This window comes from Haliaeetus albicilla, chromosome 2 (genome assembly GCF_947461875.1).
Source record: "Haliaeetus albicilla chromosome 2, bHalAlb1.1, whole genome shotgun sequence".
NCBI classification, from domain to species: domain Eukaryota; kingdom Metazoa; phylum Chordata; class Aves; order Accipitriformes; family Accipitridae; genus Haliaeetus; species Haliaeetus albicilla.
Genome location: NC_091484.1, coordinates 73,745,924 through 73,770,874, shown reverse-complemented (window position 1 = coordinate 73,770,874; position 24,951 = coordinate 73,745,924). Strand labels below are relative to the sequence as shown.

General features: G+C 39.7%; 1 protein-coding gene across 4 annotated transcripts in view; it reads right to left on the bottom strand.

The window, feature by feature from the left end:
• The window catches only part of XYLB (xylulokinase), an 85,446-nt gene that overhangs the window by 20,750 nt on the left and 39,745 nt on the right, over positions 1 to 24,951 (bottom strand). Inside the window, exons 16-17 of one of the 4 annotated variants that reach the window (XM_069778250.1) lie at positions 13,334 to 13,406; positions 11,497 to 12,112 (exon numbers count right to left, since the gene is read on the bottom strand). The exons of the other annotated variants lie outside the window; for them this stretch is intronic. Of the exons in view, the coding sequence (XP_069634351.1) occupies positions 13,342 to 13,406 (65 nt within the window). The 3' untranslated portion in view covers positions 11,497 to 12,112; positions 13,334 to 13,341. Of the gene's footprint in view, positions 1 to 11,496; positions 12,113 to 13,333; positions 13,407 to 24,951 lie in introns of those variants that run through there. 4 annotated transcript variants of the gene reach the window in all.

Genomic DNA, 24,951 nt, shown 5'->3' with positions numbered 1-24,951 from the left:
TGAATAAATTACAAGCTTGAAGCCAAATATTCAAACAAATTCAGCCACCTTTACAATTCTAAAAACAATACAGTAATTCATAAAAGCTATTCAAAACCTATTTTTAGAAGTGTTTCTGACTTTCACTTTGAAGCATCAGCTAATTTATTACAGAGAAACGCAAGCCATATTTTGCCACATAGGTTGGCTGTTTTCTTACTTATAAGGAAAGAAGTTTTTGTATTTTGTAACAGGCTTTAATTTCACTGCGGGTTTCAATTGCTCAAATGTATGTCAGAAATTTTCCAGACGTAGAATTTATCCTTATTTTTTAAATGCAGTGCCTGAGGAAGAAACACAACTTTTAAGGATAGAATTGATCATCAGCCTCTAAGGCTACAGCTACTATCATACCAGCTGTAATTCAACAGGGGAAAAAAAGCCTCAATTTTCTCAGCAGCAATGACAAATATGGCTAATACTCTCAACTTTTATGCTACGTACATAGATAAAGTCTCTACAATGATGTAGAGAACAGGCATGATTCTTCTTGCTCACACTGCTGTAAGGCATGTCCCTTTTCACAAGGGCATGTAGTGACAGGACAAAGGGTAACGGCTTTAAACTGTAAGAGGGTAGATTTAGATTAGATGTAAGGAAGAAGTTCTTCACTGTGAGGGTGGTGAGGCACTGGAAGAGGTTGCCCAGAGAGGTTGTGGCTGCCCCATCCCTGGAAATGTTCAAGGTCAGGTTGGATGGGGCTTTGGGCAACCTGGTCTAGCGGAAGGTGTCCCTGCCCATGGCAGGGGGTTGGAACTAGATGGTCTTTAAGGTCCCTTCCAACCCAAACCATTCTACGATAATATCACTAAAATGAGTAGATGTGCACACACCGAAGTAAAACAGAGTAGGAATGATATCCGTAGCCAAGACTTATATGCTACTGATAGTCTAGGTCACTTTATGTTCTCAAGCAACTTCTAATACCAGTAATTCTTCTTCATGAGGATGCCAAATTCAGCTTTCCTAAGACCTTACTTCAATAAAAACAAAACTTTGTATTTCACAACTTGAACCTTAAAGACACCAAACCACCTAACTCTGAAAATCCTATTAGTCTAGCTCACTTCAGATATGAATTTAAATTTTAACATTGACTTAGAACCATCCCCTTTTTGATGGATTTCAGAAAAAAACCAAAACAAAAACAGAAAAACATGCATATAAATTCTCTCTTAACAGCACCTTAAATTATTGCAGATCATCCACAAAATACACACAGCCTAAGATGTACTATAGGAAACAAAATCTACTGAAGATACAACCCCACTGATGATTCAACTTCATTGACTTCAGCAGTTATATAGCAGGGAAAACTTTGGTACATGAATGGTAAAGACTTATTTGGGAACAAGCAGATCAATAGTCATAACACTGTTAAAACATATACACTGACATGCTCACAACAAGACCTCTGAAATATTTGCATTTCTTGTAGAAATACTGCAGAGCTGCAATAGCTTATCAATTTGCTGTGATTTTTTTCTTTTTTTTTTGAGACACAGATCTCTATTTGACAGAATATTTTGATGAAGCCTGGGATAAATTCCAATGGTAACGTATTTAAAAAAAAAAAAAAATCCGCAACTCAGCACTAGAGTTTACAGCAAGGGGGAAAAAAAGCAGCAGATTCAGACCAAAAGTTTTTGTAGATATAGGCTGAATATTTTGGAAAAATATTTCTGTGAAAGCTTTTAAGGAAAGACATGGAAGACAAATTAGAAGGACCACTTAAATCTGTTTGGTCAAGACTGAAAATGTATTTGGGGAAAAGTCCTCTCCTGAAGACATTATTACCAGAAGTAATTTAATAAACCCTTGCTGTCTCTAACTTGTGTATATTCTTTGTTCTGAATTAATTCCTTAAAGAAAAAATAAGTAATATATTTCATTAATTAGTAAGGCAAAATGGGTTCATGTACCAATGGAACTGACTTACATCAGGTTTAATTTTTTATTTTTTAGCCACTCAAAGTTTTCCTCATTTGTTACCCAAAGTTTGGATATGGCAAGAATTGTGAAACTTAGAAGTAGTGTGAGTTGGGAAAAAATACTAAACACCACAGAAACTATTCAGCAGTTGTCCAAACATCCATAAAGTAGCCAAGGCCCCAGTTAAAGGCTTAACGCAACAAAGCACAATCTGTTTTGATTTACCCCATACTTCCACAATTATTCATAGACTCTTGGCAACACCTCTACCTTCACCTTCCACTTCAGAATTCCTGTTGTTCAGCAAATAAACGTGAAATCTGGAACCAATGTGACAAATTAACTGATTCTCAAAAAATATTCTGAAGCAGGTGGTACAAGTCTGAAAACAAAACCTAGAGGTGATCCAAACTGGGCATTTGAAATCTAGCCATCACATCCAGCTATTTAATAACCTACCTACAGAGAGCTCCAAAAATGTAAAAGGTCAGAGTGGACCATCTGCTTAAACAAGATCACACAACTTTCATACAGTGATTCCACCATCCAGCTCAGCTCTGTATCACAGAGTATTCTACAGTAATCTGAAGACGACACAGAACCTCTGCTGAAGGACTCGAAGTGACAGAGAATTTACTGTGTCTACTGGCTGTTTTCATGTTTAATACCTTTAAAGTTAAATATTTGCACTTTTCCCATAATTCATATTTTTACTCTTCGAACTTCTAGTCACTTGATCTTTGTGGCTTAAGCCTTCCAGTTAAAACATTACTATAGAATTGGGTTTCCCCTTGACGTGTTGGCACTTACAGACCACAATTAAATTGCAACTTGTCCTTCTTTTTGATATGCTAAGGATATTAATTTCTGGTACTCATTAAAAGGCATAATTTCAAGACCACAAACCACTGATGCTTAGTGCTACTGGTATGCTACCACTGCCTAGCAGAAATGTCTTCACCACTGAAACCACTATCACAAAAGACCAAGATTGGTAAGAGCATTAAAAATGTCTACCCTGGAAGTACCTGACACTGCATGTTGTCAGTTTGCCTATCCAAATGTTCAGTAGGAAAGTGCCAGTTTATAAAAACTCCTGATAAATCACAGAGAACCTTGCACTAGAAAACTGCCTGGCTTCTTGGGAGAATGTTCCGGCTTTGAAGGTCTGTAGCTCCAACAGACATGTGCTCTGCGGAGTCCTGTGGTAGGAGGTCAGCTGTCCCACGGTCCCTGTCGCAGGAAGCCCCAGAGTTCAGGAGGGCTCTGCGCTGAGCTATACATCAGTGCTGCTGCGAGCCCTGGAAATGCGAACTTCCAATACCTGCTGCTCAGTTCCCAGGACTGGGGGTGAAACATTCCCTCAAAGTCAGGAGCATGCAACATGTTCCCAGAAATAGGTTTTTTTTAAAAAAAAAAAAAAAAAGTCACCACTACCTTAGGCATTTTACACTGACTAAAAACAAAACAAAACAAATTAATTTTTTTCATGTGCTCTGTTGCTAGCATTGCAGCACAGCTCAGTATTTCCTCAAAATATTCTGACACATGAGAAATTCGTGATTGAAACTCAGCAAAATATACACCCTCCCATGCCTATCACAACTCTGATGTGTATAATTACCACATGTGGCTTTAGAGATCGCACATCAGTAAATAATGCTTGCTACTGAGTTATTTAGAAACACAAAAAACATCATTGTTTCATTTTTAAAAACTATTTGCCCTCATATACAGCAATATTCAGCCTTGCAAATCTTCTAAGGGAAACAGAAAATTATATTGGCAAATCAACATATAACACCATCCATCGAAGGTTAAAATGAGAAAAGCAAGCAAGGAGATAAATGAGCTGCCCAAGGTCGCACAAAATCAGTAGAACAACCAAGAATAGAACAAAGGCCTCTTCATTACTTAGATCACAAATGCATTCGATTCTGCATTAGTTAATCTGCAGAGTCTGTGCATCAGTAGCAAGACATGTCCACAGGAGAAAAATATAATAATAATCAGCTGCAAGTTCAGCATTACCTAAAGCCACAGGATATAATTAAAAGGTACAGGGTGCGATGACCTGACCTTGAATGCCACTTGAGTGGAGAGAGGAAAGAACATCCTACCAGGTATGTTGACTTTAGAAAAACCCAAACCACCATAAACTTGGGGAAAAATCAGTTTGGGATCTAGATTTCCAAACCAGGTCTCTACCAGATCTCAGGACCACTCTGCTTCCCTGAGCACCGGTCTTTGCATCTTACCAACAATGTTAACAAAGACCTCTAGAAACACAACAGAAAAAAGTCAAGACCCAAGTATCATTTTATTTTTGCAGAGGATAAGCCAGCTGAAAAACAGAAAAGAACTTACAAAACAAGGTAATTTGGGTGTTTTCTTTACAAGATTTTTCAAAAGAATCATTACAACTATTTTGGCATCCACAAATATTGCCTGGAGCTCTTCTTCTCCTAGTCCTGTAAGACTGTTTTGTGTTTGGTGCTGCTGAAGAATTTTTCTTCTTGTTTTTTCCTTTTAATACCTCCTACTCCTCTCAACAGAAATAACCTACAGGTCGTAAAGTACTTCACAAGAATAAAATTAATTGATAGGAGGGTGCACCTACTTGCAAAACTCTAGGCTGAAGTAGCAGAAAATCTGTTTATTTTGTTTGTTCAACAAAGTTCCATACGCCGAGAAGGGAAGCAAATCTATTGAGTAAGAAACACTTGCTCCTTTTTCTCCCTAAAAACTATACCAAACTTACTAGCAGAAAAAAACTCCACACTGACCTATATATATGTGACTGCGGTAGGTTACTTCACTCCTCTGAACCTCTTTCTTTCTGTACCTAGAGAATACAGCACTGGGGATCGCTTGTACCAATTGAGGCTCTGAGCACTACTAAAGTCTTCTGTTATCAATAAACCTCCTGCTTTCCAAGTGGATTATTTAAAAATTAATTTCGTGACCACTGGCAGGCTAGAACTAGACAGAGAATACATTTTTTTCCCCTTTAACTGAAAAATAAAGGCTACAGAAAGATTAATAGAGAGAAGCAATTAATATTTCCTAATAATTGTCATACTGAATGGGAGAACAGCTATGTTTCTCGGGGTTTCTGCACAGAAAGGTTCCAGGTAACTATTCATTCACGGGGCTGGGTTCATGTAAATCGGATGCTGTTGCCAAGCAACTATAGGTGCTAAGGAATGAAATACAGTCTGCAGAAACCTAATAGCCTGGAGAGAAAAAGAATACAATCTGAGATTTATGGCATATATAAAAGGAAAAGAGTCATTCTCCCACACACACAAAGAACACAGATACTTTATTATAAATGTCCTTAGCATGTTTTTCTAAGGCATAATTAAGCAATAAAATCCCCACTCCACCCCAAATCAAACAGGTAAATTTTTTTTTTTATTATTTTGTTCATTAAGCTTTCTAGAAACAGGTCTTGAGAAATTAGCTACAGACAAAAGCTAAAATTTAACCCAAAGATCTTTCTTTTGCCCAAGAAAAATGTTAGCTATACAGACAGCACTGCAACTGCCAATCAGCTATCTACTTTACCTTCTTATGTTTTTATACCATGCTCATTAACATTGCATCTGATCATCAGAAATTCTCTTTAAGCTTATTAAGATTTTAAAATATTTTTAGCAAGTTAATTAGAATACATTAACAGAGCTCATCTGTGTTCACCCATCATGCATATTTTATTTCATTCAGGCAAATTGCTTTTAAATGAAATATTAGACCTAGGAAGGGTACACTGTTGGGTACTGAACAATACAACCCCTTAGTACAAACATTCACTCCCAAACACCCTAATAACTTCATGCCACTGGAAAGCAGGGAGATTTTCTGATGGCAAAGGGGACTTTTTTTAGTGCCTGCCCTTATCACAATCCCCTCCAGCTGGGGTGTGGGTACACGGACCTGGAGGGTCATCCTGGTACCTGAACCATCCTTAGTTGCCATCGTGTTCCCAGACAATCAATAAAAGTTAAAGCTGCCAAGAGACCACTGCAATGGGAACCAAAGGTCCAGCTAAGAAGAAGGAAAGAATGTCTTCAACCCCTCACCCTGTAGTTCAAAGGCTTTTACAAATTCATGTTTGGTGGTTTGTTTGGGGTTTTTTTCTGCTGACGGTCTCTGAAGATACCATTTATCTTAAGGCAAGAGGCCAATTAGAAGCTCTGGCACGGTGTGGCACGGGCAGAGGTGCACATGGGTTTGGCAGAACAGCAAGAACAGCTCACATAGAATGAACCTGAAATACCCTTTGCTTTACCTAGCATTATAAATTCTTCCCTTTAATGTGCACTAAATGTCACCAAATTCATGCACATAAAATTAAGTAACAGTTTATGAGGAAAAGGGAGACAGCAAAAACTACCTTGGGCTATTTTCAGCATGCCACTTGCGGAATTTCACTCAAGTGAGATGAAGTCCATCACTGGACACTGAAAAGATCTACAATACTACTATAGTAAGATGTTCCTCAAGCTCCTGCTATACACTCACTCAATCCAGTCAAATATGACATCTTTGCAATTGTTCCTTTAGACTCCATACGGCCCAAATCCTTCCTACCTAAGGAAGGATGGAAAATCCCACTAATCTCATCAACAGTTCTCAAGCTAAGCGGTTACTTTTAGAGATCTGCATAAATCAAAGGATGAACAAAGTTTGCCAACCTCATGCTTGATTCAGATTTTGCTCTCTCACTGCATTTCAATTAACCTGCCACAGATTGCAGAGCTGACATATTTGATTCAGATAGTAAAGAAAACACTCTTTAAAAAACAACAGGTCTGAAGCTTTTGATACGCGATCATACAATCCATATCAAAACACACATTTAAATCTCAGTCACCACACATTTCACGATCTGCATCATTAACACTGTCTGATTTGAGGGATTTTAATAATCTCTTTTACAATCTATAACAGTTCTTTATCTCCAAGGCACTGATGCCTTTTAACCAACGATCATTACTTAGGTATGCTTTGCGCCTGTAGCCTTCCCCGAGATGTTAATCTCTTCAATTCTAGACGCTAGTCTTTTACAAACTGCTGTCATACTCCCCACGTTTTCTCCCACTGACGAACCCCCAAACTGGATGCATTTCATTTAGCATTTGGCTGAACACATCAGCCACGCTGGCACAGGGAAATTTTAATCACAGCTGGGCAATTCTGTGGTAAGCTCTTCCGAAGGCCAAGAGAAGAGAACCGTATCGCTGGGCGGAGTCCCTTTTCTCTGAATAAATCGCTATCGATTGCACTGAATCCAAAACCACCCCGTCATAACCTTTCCCTTCTACTTCTACCTTTATTAATCAACTCAAACATCAAAAGCATAAGCTCCAGCCTGCACCTCCTCCTCCTCAAGCTTGACCGAGCAGCGGTTTGGCTTTTTAAAGGAATTCTCTGCCTTCGACGGCTGGAGCAGAGCCTTCACCTCCCTGCCGCGGAGCTGGAGTCAGGCAGCTGCCTTGGCCGCAGGGATCAGCCGGGATCTCCCCCCGGCACTCGCTGCGTGCTGAGTAACGAGTCGCACAATCCCAACAACCTATTTGTTGGCATTGAAGAACACAAACTGCCTTGGTTTATTTTGTAACATTTAAGCAGAGATATGTCCTATCCTAAGGAAAACACCCACCTAGAAATCAATATAAATTTCTAGTAGCATCCTAATTGCAAAGAGTAGGGCTTGAATGAGCAATGAAGGCAAACCGACATTTTAATGTTATTTAGACTGACCAAAGGCACTGAAATGTGTTTGCAATTAAGAGTATTCACTAGCAAAAGGAGGGGGGAAAGTAAAGCATGACTACCAGACAATAGTAAAATAAAATGCAATTTAGCAAATCACATTTAGTCATTGGCCTACCCTGGTGCGTGCTCATTGCTCCTACAATGGAAACAGCGAGTCAGTTATGCAAGCCAGCACAATTTTAACAAACCCCCATAATATCACTGCTAGAGCTGCATCTGTAGTACAGCTACGCTCAAGCTCACCTGGCTCAGGATTTTAATGAGAACCTGGAGCTCTCCACTGCTTACAAAAACTTCCCTGTCAACCCAGCCATCCCCAGAGCAGCTCGGAGCATGTTACCCACCCCAATCCCTCGTCTGACTCTGCCAGCCCTCCCCAGAAGTCTCAGCTACCTTTATTAAAAAGCTGCAAAACTTCTGTCCGTCGTCTCTCTCTTCCCCTTCTCCCAAACCCACAGCACAGAGGATGAATGACGGATACTTTTCTTTACATTTTAAAACCTTCCGCTACCTAAAACCCAGCCCCATCTAAGAATGGGACACCACTGAATAGCTACTATCAGTCAATCAATTTTTTTTTTTTTTTTTTTAAGTAAGACGCTGCTCACATCTTCCTTTGAAATGGCAAAAGGACAAGGTTTTCCAGTCTGGGTACCTGAGATGTGGTTCACCACATACACCAAAACACAGCATATTCTCCGAGTCCCACTCTCTACATGATATTCAATCCTTGCATAAAACAGCAGTCAACAAAAACGCACAACATCTTTTCCCAGTTCCTCACAGTTAACACATTAAGTTGCAATAAAGGGTGCAATGACTTTCCAAGGGCATGTACCTGTTTAATTATTCAAAAGAAAATTGACTCAGGCACCATGGTATGAAACACTAAAATATGCAAACGAAGTAAATTATGGGGGAAAGCAACAAACGAGAAAAAAGGGATCATGGTGAGAGGAACATATGGGGGCAGATTCTGATCTCCTTGTGTACCTAAGTTTCTCTACATACTTGTGTATAAGAAGAAAAGGTTGTGAAGTGACAGAGAAATTATTATTTACTCATTTCAGTACTCTGACTAGCATCTTGAAACAATCTAACCATGCCTAGAATTTCCTAAGAGAGTGTTATTTTCACCTATATACATGAAGCAATTTCAGAAAAAGGAATGTTTACACCTTTCTAGACAATCAAATCTTACTGCTGGGAAAACACTTACTTGTTTCAACAGAGGCTGCATAGAACAGAAGAAAAGATGCAGGATCTGATCCATGAGTAAATCTTGTTTATTCTAAATTAAGGGCCTGAAATAAATCACTAAAATAATAAGAACAGGTTAACAGAAAGATATCATAACACCAATTCTGCTTATTTGTCCATAAAATATGAATATCCCATTAAGACAAAGAGTATTTGATTTTAGCTTGGACCACAGCAAATGTCTTTCCAATCAAGATATCTAGTGAATTGAATGTCTCTTGTAAGCAGGTGCTACTGTGTTATATTTTCATCCAAACTGCTGAGAATAAGCTAGAAGAAAATGACAAAGTAAATTGAACAAGAAAGTGTCTGATCTTGATGAATAATTCAATGATGCAATGCAACAAATACTGATTTTTTTCCTGGTAAAGGCAGTTTACAACTGTCCTTTGCTTAGAAAAATGACCTTCTTGTGGTAATTATGCTTTTGTCTTTAGGCACTGGATGACAGTCTCAGTAATACTTGTGATTCCAGTTCACAGCTCTGTTGCTGATCTCAAAGCACTCCATTCCTGCTGTATCATCTAATCCTTTTTTAATAAGATAATCCAACTACCGAAGAACTTCAACTATAATATTAGGCACCCTGGTCACTGACTGTTCTTTAACTATTTTGGTCAATTTTCTTGGGTCTTAAAAAGCATGAGAGTTAAAGAGCTCACAGAATCACAACCTGCACACGGGCATGAGCCGTAGTAACTGCAGCATGATGTACTAATCAAGGCAGGAATGATGCCATCAGCCAGGAATACAGCAGCTCGGTGGATACCTAACAACTTCGTACTGCAACAGGGAGAACCTGGAAGCTAAGGATTTTATGATCCACGTTCAGGATTGTCCAAACTCTAACAAAAGTACATTATACCTACTTTTGTCTTCTATCTGTTAGAAGGCATTAGACTAGAACTACAGCTGGAAAGCAGGATTCAGGGCTGTTGGATTGTATTCCTGCCTCACACCAGCAATGATTTCATGCATTACCTTGGGCAACCTTCCTTCACCCTTAAGGGTAGAGCTTCTACTTTTATAAACAGGCAGTATTAACATTAAACCCAATGGAAACATGATAAAAAAGCATCTGCAAGGAGAAAAGGAATAAACCCTCTTCTCCATAGCCAGGATGGACAGAACAAAGCCTGACAGTATTAAGCTGCCGCATGCCAAAGTTAGATTTGTTGCAAGAAAAGCTTTTTAATAGTCAAGATAGCAAGACATAGGAATAAGTTAACCACCATTCCCATTCCCTGAGGAACTGCTTGACTGTATGGATAACAGTGCCAATGCAGACAACCATCACTCCTCCATTACAGAAAAGTTACCGTGCAGCCAGGACTGCCAGAGCCACAGGTCCAGAATAACCATGGCCATATAGTCTAATGAAAACAGAATTCACTTGGGAAAGGGCTGAGCCGGATGTCAGTCTCTTGTTCCCAGCAGTATGTCTTTTATTCCCAACAATTAAAAAGCACAAGTAAGAGTTCACCCATCAACCCTGTTGTATCCACAGTAAAGACTGCATCGGAAGAACCCCACAACTGGGCAGGTGAGCTCAGCCTGATGATCTAATAACCAGAGAGCCAGAGGAATCTTCCTTAGAGTTGTGGTACAACACAGTGTATTCAGGTTTTTCTGTAAGTCATACCTCACATATCAATATTAAAAAGGGACATACTTCACTAGAAGATCATGACTGAGAAAGGCTCGTTTTGCCTTTGCTCATTTATTCTTCGCTAACAGTGCTCTACATCTCTTTCTTGATGCATAGTCTTACTATAACAAAAATAATACAGGAAAGAATCCAGTCTACAGGAGATTACCAATCCAGCCAGAACATCATCAAAAAAAAATTAAGAAAAAAATTAACCCTAATAAAATCTGTGCTACTAGGCATAACCAGTAGGACTGGCTTAAATGCAAGTAAGGACACAGGCACCCAGGTGCGTATTTTCTGTCCCCTACAATATATTCGTACCTCTTGCTCATGAATACTCAGATTACATTTGGCTAGTTGGCAGCACTTCTTAACACCTAACAATTTAATAAAAATGTATTTTTTCTCTCTGCTAGACAAATCTGCCCACCTTCAACCTCTGCTACCCATAAAACACACAATTTATTCGAGTACCTTTACTCCGAGTATAATTAACCTTTTCAATGTACAAAAGCTTCTGTGCCTTTTAAATGAACAAAGAGCTATTAATGAACAAAAAATACTTTCCTGATCAAATGTTTAATACTATTTCTGGGAATACAGAGTATTATATTACTACCCATATATTGTATATAATACAGTATATAGCTCATGCATCTTCTTCCAAAAGGTTTCTGTTTTCAAAGTATCATTGTATAAGACAGATTTTTATACACAAGGAGGATACATTAGTCACGTTATTGCAGATTTACACTGACAATCAGAAACAGAATGACATGATCATGAAAAAGAAAAAGCCCTAGTTTCAAAGCCAAGGGATGAATGTAAGAGGAAAACAAGATTAATTTTATTTATTCATTTCAAGGTTAAACTGCAAGGAACCTTAACATTGCATACACGGACATAAGTTTTCAATGCATGGTTCGTGAACTCTTGGCAGCCCATAAGGTAAGAGAAGCAGGTCGGTTGTCAAGGAGACTTGAATTTACCATGTAAGAGGTCCAGTCCCATATTGAAAAATTTATGGAACGTACAAATTTTAAGTTTGAAAAATCGGTGACCAAGAGGAAAAAAGACAGCATGTGAGTGTTTTTCATCCTCCTTTCCCTAATTTCTTATAGGGATGAGAGATCAGGATTGGACTGGAAGGCTTGAATTCACCAGTGCCGCACATCTTCTCTTCTGTACGGACACTTAACATCAAGGCAAATGCTGGCTTTAGTTCTGTATTTTTAGCTGTATTTTAAATGAAAAGATGCACTGAATACTGCAGTAACACAACTGTTGATCACACTCTGCTTTGTAACAGAATTCTGTCTGTCAGATATTTAGCCTTAGTTACCAAAAACTTTCTTCAGGGAGTACAAACATTTCCCCTCTGGCATCTTGTCAGTCACAGCAAATCTGTAAATAAACTGTCAAACTCCATTCCAATCATTCCTGAATCTGCAAGGGAAAAAAGTAGTAAAATTGGTGCAGCTGGTTATAGTCCCTGTAGAGCAGGGCTGATTTCACAGCTTTAATATGGTTCACTACTTCACAGCAAGTCCGATCTGATATACAGCATGCAGAAATGAGTGACACCTTTGCTAATCATTTTCTTAAACTTATCACATGTGGAGGTAATAACAGATGCAATGACTTTTCAAGGGTACTGACTGGTTAATTTTTCAAAAGCAAATTGACTTAACTTCTGCAAAATTAAAAATCCACTAAGACACACTGTCAAGCTATCTAAATTATGGAGAATCACACAAAAAGGGAAAAACAAAGCTCTGGTCATGAGAAAGTCTTCTTACATTGTCATATGCAAAGTAGGAACATAGCAGCTGCAAACAAGCCAAGGATCTAAATAGAGATGCTGACTTTAGCAAAGACTTATTAAATAAAATAGGAAACCCTATGTACTATTACCTAGAACATATTGGCACCCTTGTTCTATAATTCATAACTTACTAATTCTGAGAGAGCTGGTCAAGAATTTTTCTGCAAGATATTTTTTATTGGACCACAACAGCTAATCAAAGAGTTTTTCAAGGCCATGACAGAAAACGTGCAACAGAAGAAAACCAGAAAGAGAGCAGATAAACACTATCACCTTGCTGCCTATGGACTTACTTAGGATGTAAATCACCTGATTTAGAACAGGAACAGAACCTCAACCGGGGTCTGCTTTATCCCACAAATTTTCCTTCACCATCAAGTTATACAAAGTCACACTGTCTCTCTGGACTGGTGAATATTTCATAAGAAGGAGAATAGCCCCAAGCAGAAGTCACTTTAGACTGACTCTAAACCCAATAGCAAAGACACTGGCTTGATTTATGTCAAATCTAGGTTCAAGACTCATTTCTGCTATCAGTCAGAAAAGGGATCTCAGTCTCCAAAAGGAGAGGCATCCTTCATGTTTCTTCACAAAACCCCCTGAAATGTGACTTTATGAGACAGTTTGAAAAGAAATTTTGAAAGCACATCTGTTCTTATGAAACAAAAATACAGGTATTTGGCTGCACATGCTTACTCAGTCTTCCTGCTCAGGAAAGCAAACTTTTCATGGGAATAGCTGAATGCACCATAGGAAAGGAAAGAGCACTAAGGTCAGTATGACTGTAATGAGTTTGAAGGTGAAAAAAACAAAACAAAACAAAACAAAACAAACAACATTACCCCTGTAATTAGGGTTGCCATATGTTCAGACTTTTTTTTCTTGCTTTCTTTCCTGAGCTCAAATTTTGACTGGCTGAAAAGAGAGGAATACAAAATGCATTAAGATTTACCAAATGTGCCCTGGCCTCCTGTGCACTACGTGTCTCAGAGATCTGACAGATCAGAGACATCGTGCTCACCATGCAAAGGCTATATGGCCTATCAGCTACTATTTCCTTCCACGAATTCCCAGAAGAAACAATGGGAGCCCTAACCCACATCTTCCATTCTCCTATCATGCAGAAATCCAAACCATATGCTACAAAAGCTTTCAGCAGAAGCAACAATTGCTGCTCTCCAGAATTGAGTGTCAAACTGGTTTATTCTCCTCTACTTGTATACAAGCATCTCATCCAAGGTGCGTATAAACCACTGTGAACCTGAAAACTTCAGTGACCCTGGTCTAGACCCCTGTACATGTTGGTGTACAGGGTCCTTAGCAGATCCTTCATCTGAGAATTAACCACAATAAAGAAATCTCTGGGCCTGAATCTCATTTCCCATGTAACAACTGAGTGAGTTTATAATCCCAGTCTAATAATAGTCAATTCATCCTCAGAGTGCCCTTAACAGATAGGAATTATCATCATCCTGATTTCAGATGTGAGAAAAAGATAGAGTGAAGATATTCATCTAGATGAACTAGGACTGCAAGCCAAAGTCTTCTGAGTGTCAAAGCAGCATCTAAATCGCACCACCTTTTCATTGTGAACTAGAGCCAAGGCTTTGCTTTAAGATCAATGAGACATCAAAATCCAGCCTGTACGCTTCTCTCCATCCAAAAAAAGCAGCATTATTTCAATTTCCAATAAGAAAGAAAATGGTTTATTGGATTGTCCTTCCAGTATCAAAAAAAAAAAAAAAAAATTAGTTTGCATACAAAAGTTTCAGCCCTACAAGTCTGCAGTGAAATACAACCCTCTCTGGCAGACAGCACAGCACAACAACTCTTGACATGAAATGAACCCTAAGATAACGGCTGACAAAAAGGGGACTTTAAGTAAAAAGAATGCAATTATCCCAATGGGAGTTGCTCCAGGGCACCTGTGTTAACTCCCCTGCCAAAAGTATTTTGAACTCTTTAATGGCTGCAAATGATAAGAAAAGCTATGATGAGAGAAAGTCCGTAAGGCTACACCTGCAAAATGAAGTATTTTTAAGAAAAATGCTTCAGATACAGAGACGGAAGCAATTAAAAATCAGAAGAAAAACGTGTACAGTTGTCTTTGTTTTACCCAAGCTGAACTTCCCCTGCAATTGAATCGCTGGCTCACTGGGGCAGCTGGCTGACATCCTGAGCCATGAACAGGAAAAGCTTGTCTGGGAAATCAGCACAAACCTCAGGCTTGTTTGCTTGGAAATGAGCCCACGCGTAAACACGCTTACACACACATACAGACCAAGACCTATAGCATATGACTGCAAACTAATGGGACCTGGTGATAAAGGACCAAAGTTCTCGATGCCATGTTTGCCTCACTCTTCACTGCTAAGATTCGCTTTCAGGAATGCCAGGTCCCTGCAGCAAGGAGGAAAGTCCAGAGCAGGGAAGGCTTACCCTCAATGGAACAGACCAGGTTAAGGAACTTTTATATAAACTGGACGTACGGAAGTCCATGGGACCTCACAGGATGCACCCATGAGTGCTGAGGCAGTTGGCCGGTATCATTGAGTGAGACCCCTATTCATTACCTTTGAAAGGTCACAGCAATTCGGGGAGGCTCCTGAGGACTGGAAGAAAGCAAACGTCACTCCTATCTTCAACAATGGCAAGGAGGAGGACACTGGGAACTACAGGCCAGTCAGGTTCACCTTGATCGTTAGGAAGATTGAACAAAACCTCCTGGAAACCATTGCAAACATATGAAGAATAGAAAGGTGACTGGCATTAGGCAGCATGGCCTTCTAAGATGAGATGACTGGTTTGGTGGATGAGCAGAAAGCAGTGGACATTGTTCATCTAAATTTTAGCAAGCATTTTGACACTCCCACAATATCTTCATTGACAAACAGAAGTACAGATTAGATAGTGGACAGTGAGGTGGACTGAAAATTGGCTGAACTGCTGGACTTAAAGGTTGTGATCGGTGGTACAAAGTCCAGCTGGAGACAACTCATTAGTGGTGTACTCCAAGGGTCAATACTGATCTGATACTGTTCAACATCAATGACCTAAATGATGGGACAGAGTGTATCCTCAGCAAGTTTGCAGATGATACAAAACCGAGAGGAGTGCTGACACACAAGAGGGTTGTGCTGCCATCAGCAGGACCCCAACAGGCTGGAGGAATGGACCGACAGAAACCTCATCAAGTTCAATAAATGGAAATACAAAGTCCTGCACCTGGGGAGAAAACAGCCCATGCACCACTACAGGCTGAGGGTTGACTGTCTGGAGGCCATGAGCTGTAAAGCAGCTTAGGAGAAAAAGACCTGAGGATCCTGCTGTACAGCAAGGTAAACATGATCTAGCTATGTGTCCTTGCAGCAAAGGCAGCCAACAGCATCCCGGGCTGCCTTAAAAAGAACATTACTAGCAGGTTGAGGGAGCACTGCTCAGCACGTGATACACGCCAGTAGTGCTGGGTCCAGCTCTGGGCAAGAGAGTACAAGAGAGACGTGGACATACTGGATTGAGTCCAGTGAAGGGCCATGAAGATGATTAAGGGACTGGAACACCTGGCATACAAGGAAAGGCTGAGAGAGCTGGGACTGTTCAGCCTGGAGAAGAGAAGGCTCATGGGGGATCTTGTGCATAAATATTTGATGTGGGAGAGTAAGACAACAAAGCCAGATTCTTCTCAGTGCCATCCAGTGACAGAACAAGAGGCAAAGGGCACAAATTGAAATAAAGACAATTCCTTTTAAACGTAAACTTTTTTTTTTTTTTTTTTTTTTTTTTTTTTAAAAAAAACCTGTACAGGTGATCAAATACTGCAGCAGGTTTGCCAGAGAGGTTGTGGAACCTCCATCCTTGGAGATATTCAAAACCCAATTGGACACAGTCCTGGGCCACCTCCTCCAGTTGGCCCTGCTCTGACCAGACAATCGTCAGAGGTCCTCTCCATCCTCACCCATACTGTGTTTTTAACTACTCTTAGTATAACTTATTACATGTAACTGTAAAGAGTGTAAAATACCCTGAAAGACTACTTTGCAAAATCAGCCTAAACTGTGCAAGTTATTAACTTACAAAGATCCATTTTTCATCATCATATGTTTCAGTCTGTACAGGCAAAAATACTAAACCACATGTAAGAATCTACTTCGAAATATAGAAACTAAATACTTAGGGAACAAGGAGTCAGAGCAAAACAGAAAACTGGTCATATGCCTGTAATTTAAAGTGCATCTTCAGTAGACTTAATGAAGTCAGGACAGAACAAGCTCAAGATGACAAAATTACCCAAGAAAGCACCATTATGAAGGTAATTTTTTGACTAGTAAGTAATTACACTCTTGAGGACATGACAGTTATTTTGTAGAGCAAAAGTTTGTGAATGTAGCCATCTCTGCAGGAGCCTTTGAACCCAAGTAAGCCAAGTGATTTCAATGGGAATTGGATAGGACCATAGCAATAGAGTACAACCACAACTTGTGACAATCTAGTCTTTAAGACTTCAACAAGAAACAAACACATTTAAAGATGAAGACCCCAAAGATAGCTAATTTACAGCTATACAGTTGAGATAATTTTCTATCCCCTACTATAAAGGCAAGAGGCTCTTCATCCTTTTCAAGTTCCTCATACAACATTTCATCAGAGAAAAATGGTACATCCTAGCATACATAATAGTATGGTGCTTTAGTGAGGAAAAGGAGGACAGAATATGTATAAAGGACATGCCTAAATTAATTTTGAGAACCTCCTTATTTTAAAATGCCTGTTATTTAACATTGTGATAACTCCAGGGAGGAGAGTTGCCCGTAACTTTATAAGGAGGAAACAAAAGGAAGCACTTGGATACTGCAGAGACACAGACAGACGGACAGATTTACTTGACATGCTCTCTAGAAGCCCTGCAGGCTTCATCAGTGGGACTTGTAAGGCCTTTGAAGTATAGCTGTTGCACAGCTTGTAAGTCCCTTCCTCCGGAGCTAGTGAGCTTGTGGTGTTATAAGCTACTTAAGCTCCTTAGTCTAGATCTAAGCAAACAGCTTGACGCACTTACAAGCTTCACTCCCTCTTATTCTGACAATGTTAAGCTGCTTAGCTTACTGTCTTCAACTTTCAAACTCCTACAACCAAATCCTACCCGTACACCATGCATCCACCTTTATTAGCCTGATTCTCCCCTCTGCTGAGGATTCTGAATGTCTTGTGCCAACTCAAAGGTAGAAGAAAATAATCTTTTACAGCTTAGTCCTTCCAAAGTCATAGCCAACACCTGAACGCCTATTGCTTGGCAACTACCACTCCGCATTTTCAGTATCCACAGATTTACAGTAAAACAAACATTTTATCTATTCTAACAAATCTCTTTCCATCAATAAAGTCTATTAAATCTTTCGGTTATGATTTTGAAAAAAACTCCACACTGGCATAACACTCCTCTCACAAATGTGAGCTTTAACTATTAAATTTTGATTCAGTAGGAACTGCAGAAGCTTTTGGAAGAAAGGCTGCTTATACAGGAAAGACGGTTTTCATCTAAATCAAGCTGGTACCAGACTACTGGCATTTACAATTAATAATGTTACAGGAGAATGTTTAATCTAAGAAGTGCAGTAAGGCTGGCACAAATGGACATGACACATTTTCTAGGGCTGAAATCATTAAAACTTTGTATCTATAAATAAAAGATAAGGCAGACATTAATAAATCTGAACAAGAAACCACAAAGAAGAAATAATTCCATTTTAATCATAGCACAAAAAATAAGCTACTGAGCCAAGTGTGGAAGTGCTGCTATACTGAAACTAGAAATCTAAAAACTAAGATAGAAAACCTAAAAATGTCTAGCTTTCAATGACGATATTGACAGAAGCAGCATACTGGTGAAAGGCAGACAATCATTACATGCTATAAAATAAAAGAACAAATTATGTTGCAATGATATAGGAAAACCACAGCAGTGAGTGTTGCTATACATTCATGAAAACCAGAAGTCAGAGCAGACAAGCAAGTTAATTGTACCAACTTGTAACATAATCCATATGGTTTGAATACCACATCAATATTGGGACCATACAACAGACCACTTGTCCAGAACGACGACAATGAGTAAAACACACACAAAGAGATCGGAGAGACTGCCTGGACAGACAATACAGTAACAGTGAGATACTACAGTTATCTCTACATGAGTTAGGGTAAACATCATACCTGAATATGCTTTACGGTACAACTCCTCAAGAACCCTAGAAAAAAAGCAGCAACTTCTGACCTGTGGTATCTTAAGCAGAAAACACATGGGTTCAGAAAGTTACTACTGAAGAACCACTCTGTAACAGTTACCATGAAGTATGAAGTTGAGGTTGTTCAGCCTGGAGAAGAGAAGGCTCTGGGGACACCTTATTGCAACCTTTCAGTCCTTAAAGGGGGCTTGTGAGAAAGATGGGGACAACCTTTTTAGTAGGGCCTGTCGCGATAGGACAAGGGGCAATGGCTTTAAATTAAAAGGAGGCAGACTTAGACTAGATTTAAGGAAGAAATGTTTTACGATGAGGGTGATGAAACACTGGAACAGGTTGCCCAGAGAGGTGGTAGATGCCCCATCCCTGGAAACATTCCAGGTCAGGTTGGACGGGGCTCTGAGCAACCTGATCGAGTTGAGGATGTCCTTGCTCATTGCAGGGGGGTTGGACTAGATGACCTTTAAAGGTCCCTTCCAACCCAAACTATTCTATGATTCTATTAAGATAAATTGATCTATGAAATGCCAATCAATTAAAATAAATAATCAATCCACAGCAAAAATACATAATTTCAGCAAAGTGGAATAACATAAAAAGGACAAAGCACATTAAAAAGAATTTAAAGGCAGCAGCCAAAAGCCTAGAATACTCATAACTACCACTGAGCCTGTTCAAGGACAATTAAGAATTTGGGATGTGTTGGAGGGCCTGTTCCAGACTCACGTGTCAACAAGGGACGTTTTAGAACAAATCCTATGTTACCCATGCAAAAAGTGTGTATAAATGAAGTGCCAAATTATCATAGCATTACCTGTGGAAAATACAACCTCTTGCTTAAAACTGCCTTAGTACCAGAGGCTTGTTGGTGACAAACACGATGCCAGTTATCAAAATGGGCTCCCAGCTGGACATAGGGAGCTTTCAATAACTGAGATCCATACTCAGCTAATTGGCAGGAAGCACTGCAAAATCAGAATCATTAGATACTTTGACATATGTGATTTAATGGGGAAGACTCGGTCCCTTTTGTAATGGAAAGTTGTGCCAGACAGATCTGAAAAGGAGTCTCTGACTCAATTGCTTTACACAAGCATAAACATGGATTTCCAACAGGTTTTTTGACAAGGTCCTTCACCAAAGATTCTTGTAGAAAGAAGGCTGTCAAAGGACAAGAATGGAAGTAGTGTTACAAATTAATGATCATTTTTAAAAAAGACATGAAACAAACAGTAGGAGTAAGTGATCAGTTTTCACTAGTGAAAGGTGATCGCAAGTAATGTGGGAAAGGGCAGACAACGAGACAAGAAAGCCAACCCCAAGGTGTTACAGATTTTTCTCATGACAGAGACAGGATAAGAAGCAAAATGGCAGATGAAATTCAATGTTGATGTACATGGAAAGAACAGACCTAAATTTGCACACCCAGCAGACTCTGAAGTATTATCTTTGAGTAAAGCATGGCAAATTTTAATAATTTCATGAAAATATCAGATCACTACTCAGAAATTGAAAAAGCAAGTACACTAAAATTTTTATAAAAGGAATAAAACCAGAAACAGTATCATGCCACCTTCTAAATAAAAAGTTAGTGTCTGCTTGAATACTCAATGCAGCACCGGTCCTACATCTCAAAAAGAACATAATAAAAATGGAAACAATATAGAGAGGCACAACAAGGTTGATCAAAGGAGTGGGACAGCTTCCAATGAGACATGAGTAAGTCTTGATTACAATTCTTCAGCCAAGAAAAGAAATGGCTAAACGTATACCGGGGGAAGCCAGCAAAGCACAAGCAGTCAAGGAGAAGATAAATACAGAATAATTATTCACTGTTTCTCATAGTACAAAACCTACCAAAGAGCAAATCAAATTATCAGGAGACATGCTCAACACAAACCAGAAATAGGGACTTCTCACACAATGCACAGCTCAGCTGAAGTGCTCAGTGCTACAGTATACCATGGGTGCCAAAAACCTACATGCTTTTAAAAAGTGATTAGAGAGGTTCATGGGAAAAAGCCTGTCAACAACTGTTAAATAAAAAAACCTCAGGCTCGGGAAGTTGCTGAACTGCAGACTGGTGCAGGCTGGGAGAATATAATAGCTGTTCAAGCCTTGCTTGGTATTAGAGGCTGGCCACTGTCAGAGGAAGACTCTAGCCTAGCTGGCCCTTCGGCCTGACTCAGGATAGCCATTCTTACCTTCACCGACAGCACCAGAACTATTTCAGCCTTAAGCGCTCTTGAAAGAACGTCCCCTTAATTTTCTGCCACTTTTGAATGAAAGCCTGCAAATCAGGTCAAAACAGAGGTGGTCCAAAAGAATTTTCAGTGGGGAAGACACACCTTGCACATTTTTCATTTCCCTATCATAAAATACATGGAAGTATTTTACACTGAGTGTTTAAAAAATTCACCATCAAGCCAACAAATAAGGCACCTTCAAATGTTGCAAACAGACATTTGATCGTACCAGCTCTAGATTTCCAAGTATAGCCATTTCCCCCTCTCAATGTGTTTGTTTTAAAAGTAATGAGAAGACAAAAGTCTTACAACCTTAATTACGTTTATCATAATTCAGGAGACTGCAACAATCTTGACCCTTTTTTCCACATCCTAATGCAATTTCAAATTAATCTTCTCTGTTTAACAAGAGTTATCAAATGCCATATAGCAGGTAAACTACATCTTGATTGCTGAGAAAACATCTCTTTGCAGAACGTTATTTGGGCACGCATTTAAGTTTCATTGACCTCAGAGGTACCCAAGCACTTTCTTGCATCAGGCATTTCTAATCCTGACAGCACCAAGAGTCAAGGGGAGCTGAAAGCCTGTACTTCAACCCTGAGATGTTCAGTCCATAACATCCTACTGAAAGGGTGGCCGGTCAAGATGCTGCTTTGCCTTTTTCCACTGTCATGAAGGGCATAACACAATACAGCTAAAAGAGAAAGCATTCTCTATTTGTCAGAAGTAATTAAACATGTCACTGACTTTCTGTAAAACTCAAGAGCCATCTGGGAAAAGAGCAGTATGTCTCCACATCCATCTGAGTGACAAGGTCAGAGCATCCCTCCACTTCCTTGGTTGCATCTCCATCACTGACTCTGTTCATCATGCTGTAAATTAAACCGTAAAAATTTGGATAGAGCACCTACTGTAATTAGCTCTATCTGTCCAAACGCGGCAAAATGAGATGGGGTGGCAGCTGAGGGATCCAATTGGCTCGCGACTGCAGAATGACAGAACTAGGTCAACATGCCACCTTATTCAGAAGGAGAACAACATAAAATGAGCCTTGTCTTGCTACATTTCTGAGGCAAGGTTTCAAGACCTCCAGTTACCAAGAGCCCGCTAATAAAATGCTTTATATTTATACTCCTCCCTGTGAAAATTTGCTTTTGTATAACCCATTAGAAACTCTCGTCTAACGATTTATGGGCATTGCCTCGCATTCTTCTGCTATGCACCTCAGCAAGCTGCCATTAGGTCCCCCTGAAGCCTCCTCCTCTCCAGGCTCAACTAGCCCAGCTCCCCCAGCCTCTCTGCTCAGGGCAGGTCCTCCAGCCTCCAAGCATCTTGGTGGCCCTCCACGGCACTTGGTCCTGTTTATCAGTGCATTTCGCATATTAAGGGGCCCCAAACCAGGTGCAATACTCCAGATGTGATCTAATGGGCTGCTGAATCAAGGACCATAATTCACTTCCTTCAGTTGCCCGGCTGTGCTCCTGTCGGTACAGCCTGTATGCTGTCAGCCTTCCTTGCTGCAAGGACACATGGCTGGTTCATTTTTAGCTAGATCTCCCACGTCCTTTTCAGCAGAACTTCCCCCCAGATTCTTATCAATGCAGGGAGTTTATGTGCCCCAGGTGCAAGACTTGATGTTTTTCCTTATTGAATTTGATGAGGCTCCTGACAGACTATTCCTCTGCTTAACATGCAACTTACATGATTTATTCAAGTCACATGCATGAGCTTCTCATCATCATATCAGAGGATAAGCCTGGAGATAGAGTTGAACGTGTAACACGGGATTAGGTGTACATTGGATGAAGTAGCGTGATGCACAGCTCACCTCTTTAGCCTTTTCTCATTATATCATAAGACCTTTCTCAATATTTATATTCACAGTGACTAACACACTGGAGGTCTCTGCTAATAGTTCTGTTCTGAGAAACTTGGCCCAAGCCACATGTCCCTGTTTAAAGGGACTTCTGCTAGGAATTGCTAAGAACACACTAGGTCACAAATGACATGACTCAGTTTCCTTGCTGGCTCTCAGCAGGAGGTGAAAAATTAGAGCTAGGAACTTAGGAAACCCCTTCAGAGCATGCTTAAACACAAGTAGCATCACTAGCATCAACAAGTCAATGAGATGACAATGTCTGTATTTAAATCTAGACCAAAAAAAATTTGGCTGGACTAGAGATAAAGCCCATTTATATAAAAATACATGCATTTTCTTCTAAAGGTGCTTTCTTAAGTCAGAGCTGGGATTGAAGGGTAGGAAAGCTTTCACTGCTGCTGTTTGTGCAGAACCTGTTCTGCAACTAAAGAAGCAATTGCAATTTCCACCACTGATCCTGCAGAAAGTGTGTTTTCTCTTGGTTTTTGTTTGCCTTCTAAATTTTCTGTGAACTTTTAAAGCAGACAGAAGCATTTCAGGATTGGCTGTCCGAACCAGTAATGCCAAGTGAAAGAACACAGGAAACTTTCTTTTTTTTTTTTCTTTTAAAGAGCCTACGAGACTTACACAAGTAAGTGTGAGGGACGAGGTGCCACTAAACTGACAAGTCAAAGAAGTGCATGTATTTGTATGTATGTAAACCCATGAATACTTACGGATATGAACCAAGTGTGTCTCAAGGTAAAATAATTTCTGCCATTAAGATCAGAATAGCAGGACACCTATGTAATTTAAACACCAGTTTCAGAAGCTTTAAAGACAGCCTTTTCACTAAAATATGCATTCCAAAATAACTTCCCCAGGATTATTTATTAGAATTATTAATAACATTCATAAACTTGTGTATTTCCTTTGAATCCTTGTCAAGCCTAACATATTAGACAACTGCTGCGCTTGCAACCTAGAAGCACTTGGTCTTTTCATGCATGAGTGGCACTATGTCAGGAAGAGGTTAATGTGTAAAAACACAAAATGGATTTGGCAAGAAGGAAGAGGAGGAAACACTGCACTTCAGCTGAAGAATATGACATTTCAGCACATGAGGATACTAAAACATCAGCTATTTTCTTTCTAGGCAACAAGGGAAGTGCACTAGTATATGCTCCATATCTTGGCAAACTGAATGAGCATTACAATTTTCAGAAAACACGGAAGGGAGTAAGGGAATCATTTCTCAGTGGAGTGTGGGATTTGGATGAGCTGGTATCCACTAAGGATCTGGAAATGTCCTTTTTAACTCTCAGTTACAAAATGATTTTAAACATGGTGGGAAGGAAACAGTTATTGCCATCCTGTTCCGTAGCTGAACCATGAATCAAGACCTGAAGTGTCAATTTACTCTCAAGAATCTTTTGTTGTAGTTTAATTTACTTTTCCTCCAATGTAATCCTGGTGTCACCTTACTGTTTAATATTGAAAGATATTGACAAAGGAAATGCTGATTCATGAAAGTGAGATTTTGCTCTAATGTATTCATGTGAAAACAGATGAGCCTGTACCGTTACATGGTTCTTCCTCCTGCTCACATTTCATCTCAGCCCTGACAGAATTTCCAATGGGGTGAGTGAATCCTGCACAAATCCTGCAGCAAGTTTTTCTCAGTCGCAAGCCAACGAACAAATTTGATTTCAAAGAAAAGCTTCATCCTCAGTGCAGTAAGAATTCTCCTTGGAGTGTAAAAGGGTACAACCACTTGGAGACTGAAGCAGAGCTGTCTCTGAAATTATGGAATCTGTTTAACTAGCTTGTTTCCTATTCATACAGCACATTCTGCTCCATAGGTACATATTTGCTGTGGCTTAATCCTGATTAAGATTTATATTCTAATCCAGCACTACTTATCCTTACTATTCATAACACCTGTATTTTCACTGATACTGGACTCGATTGCCTGGGCTGGGTCATAGCCTACAAACCACTTGAGCCACCTGAAACCAGTCTGTTTTGCAGGAGAAAGCAATACAAGCTCCTATTGTGCAGCATGGTCAAACCTTAAAGTTCAATACCAACCCACCTTTCCTCCATGCTAGTGCTTC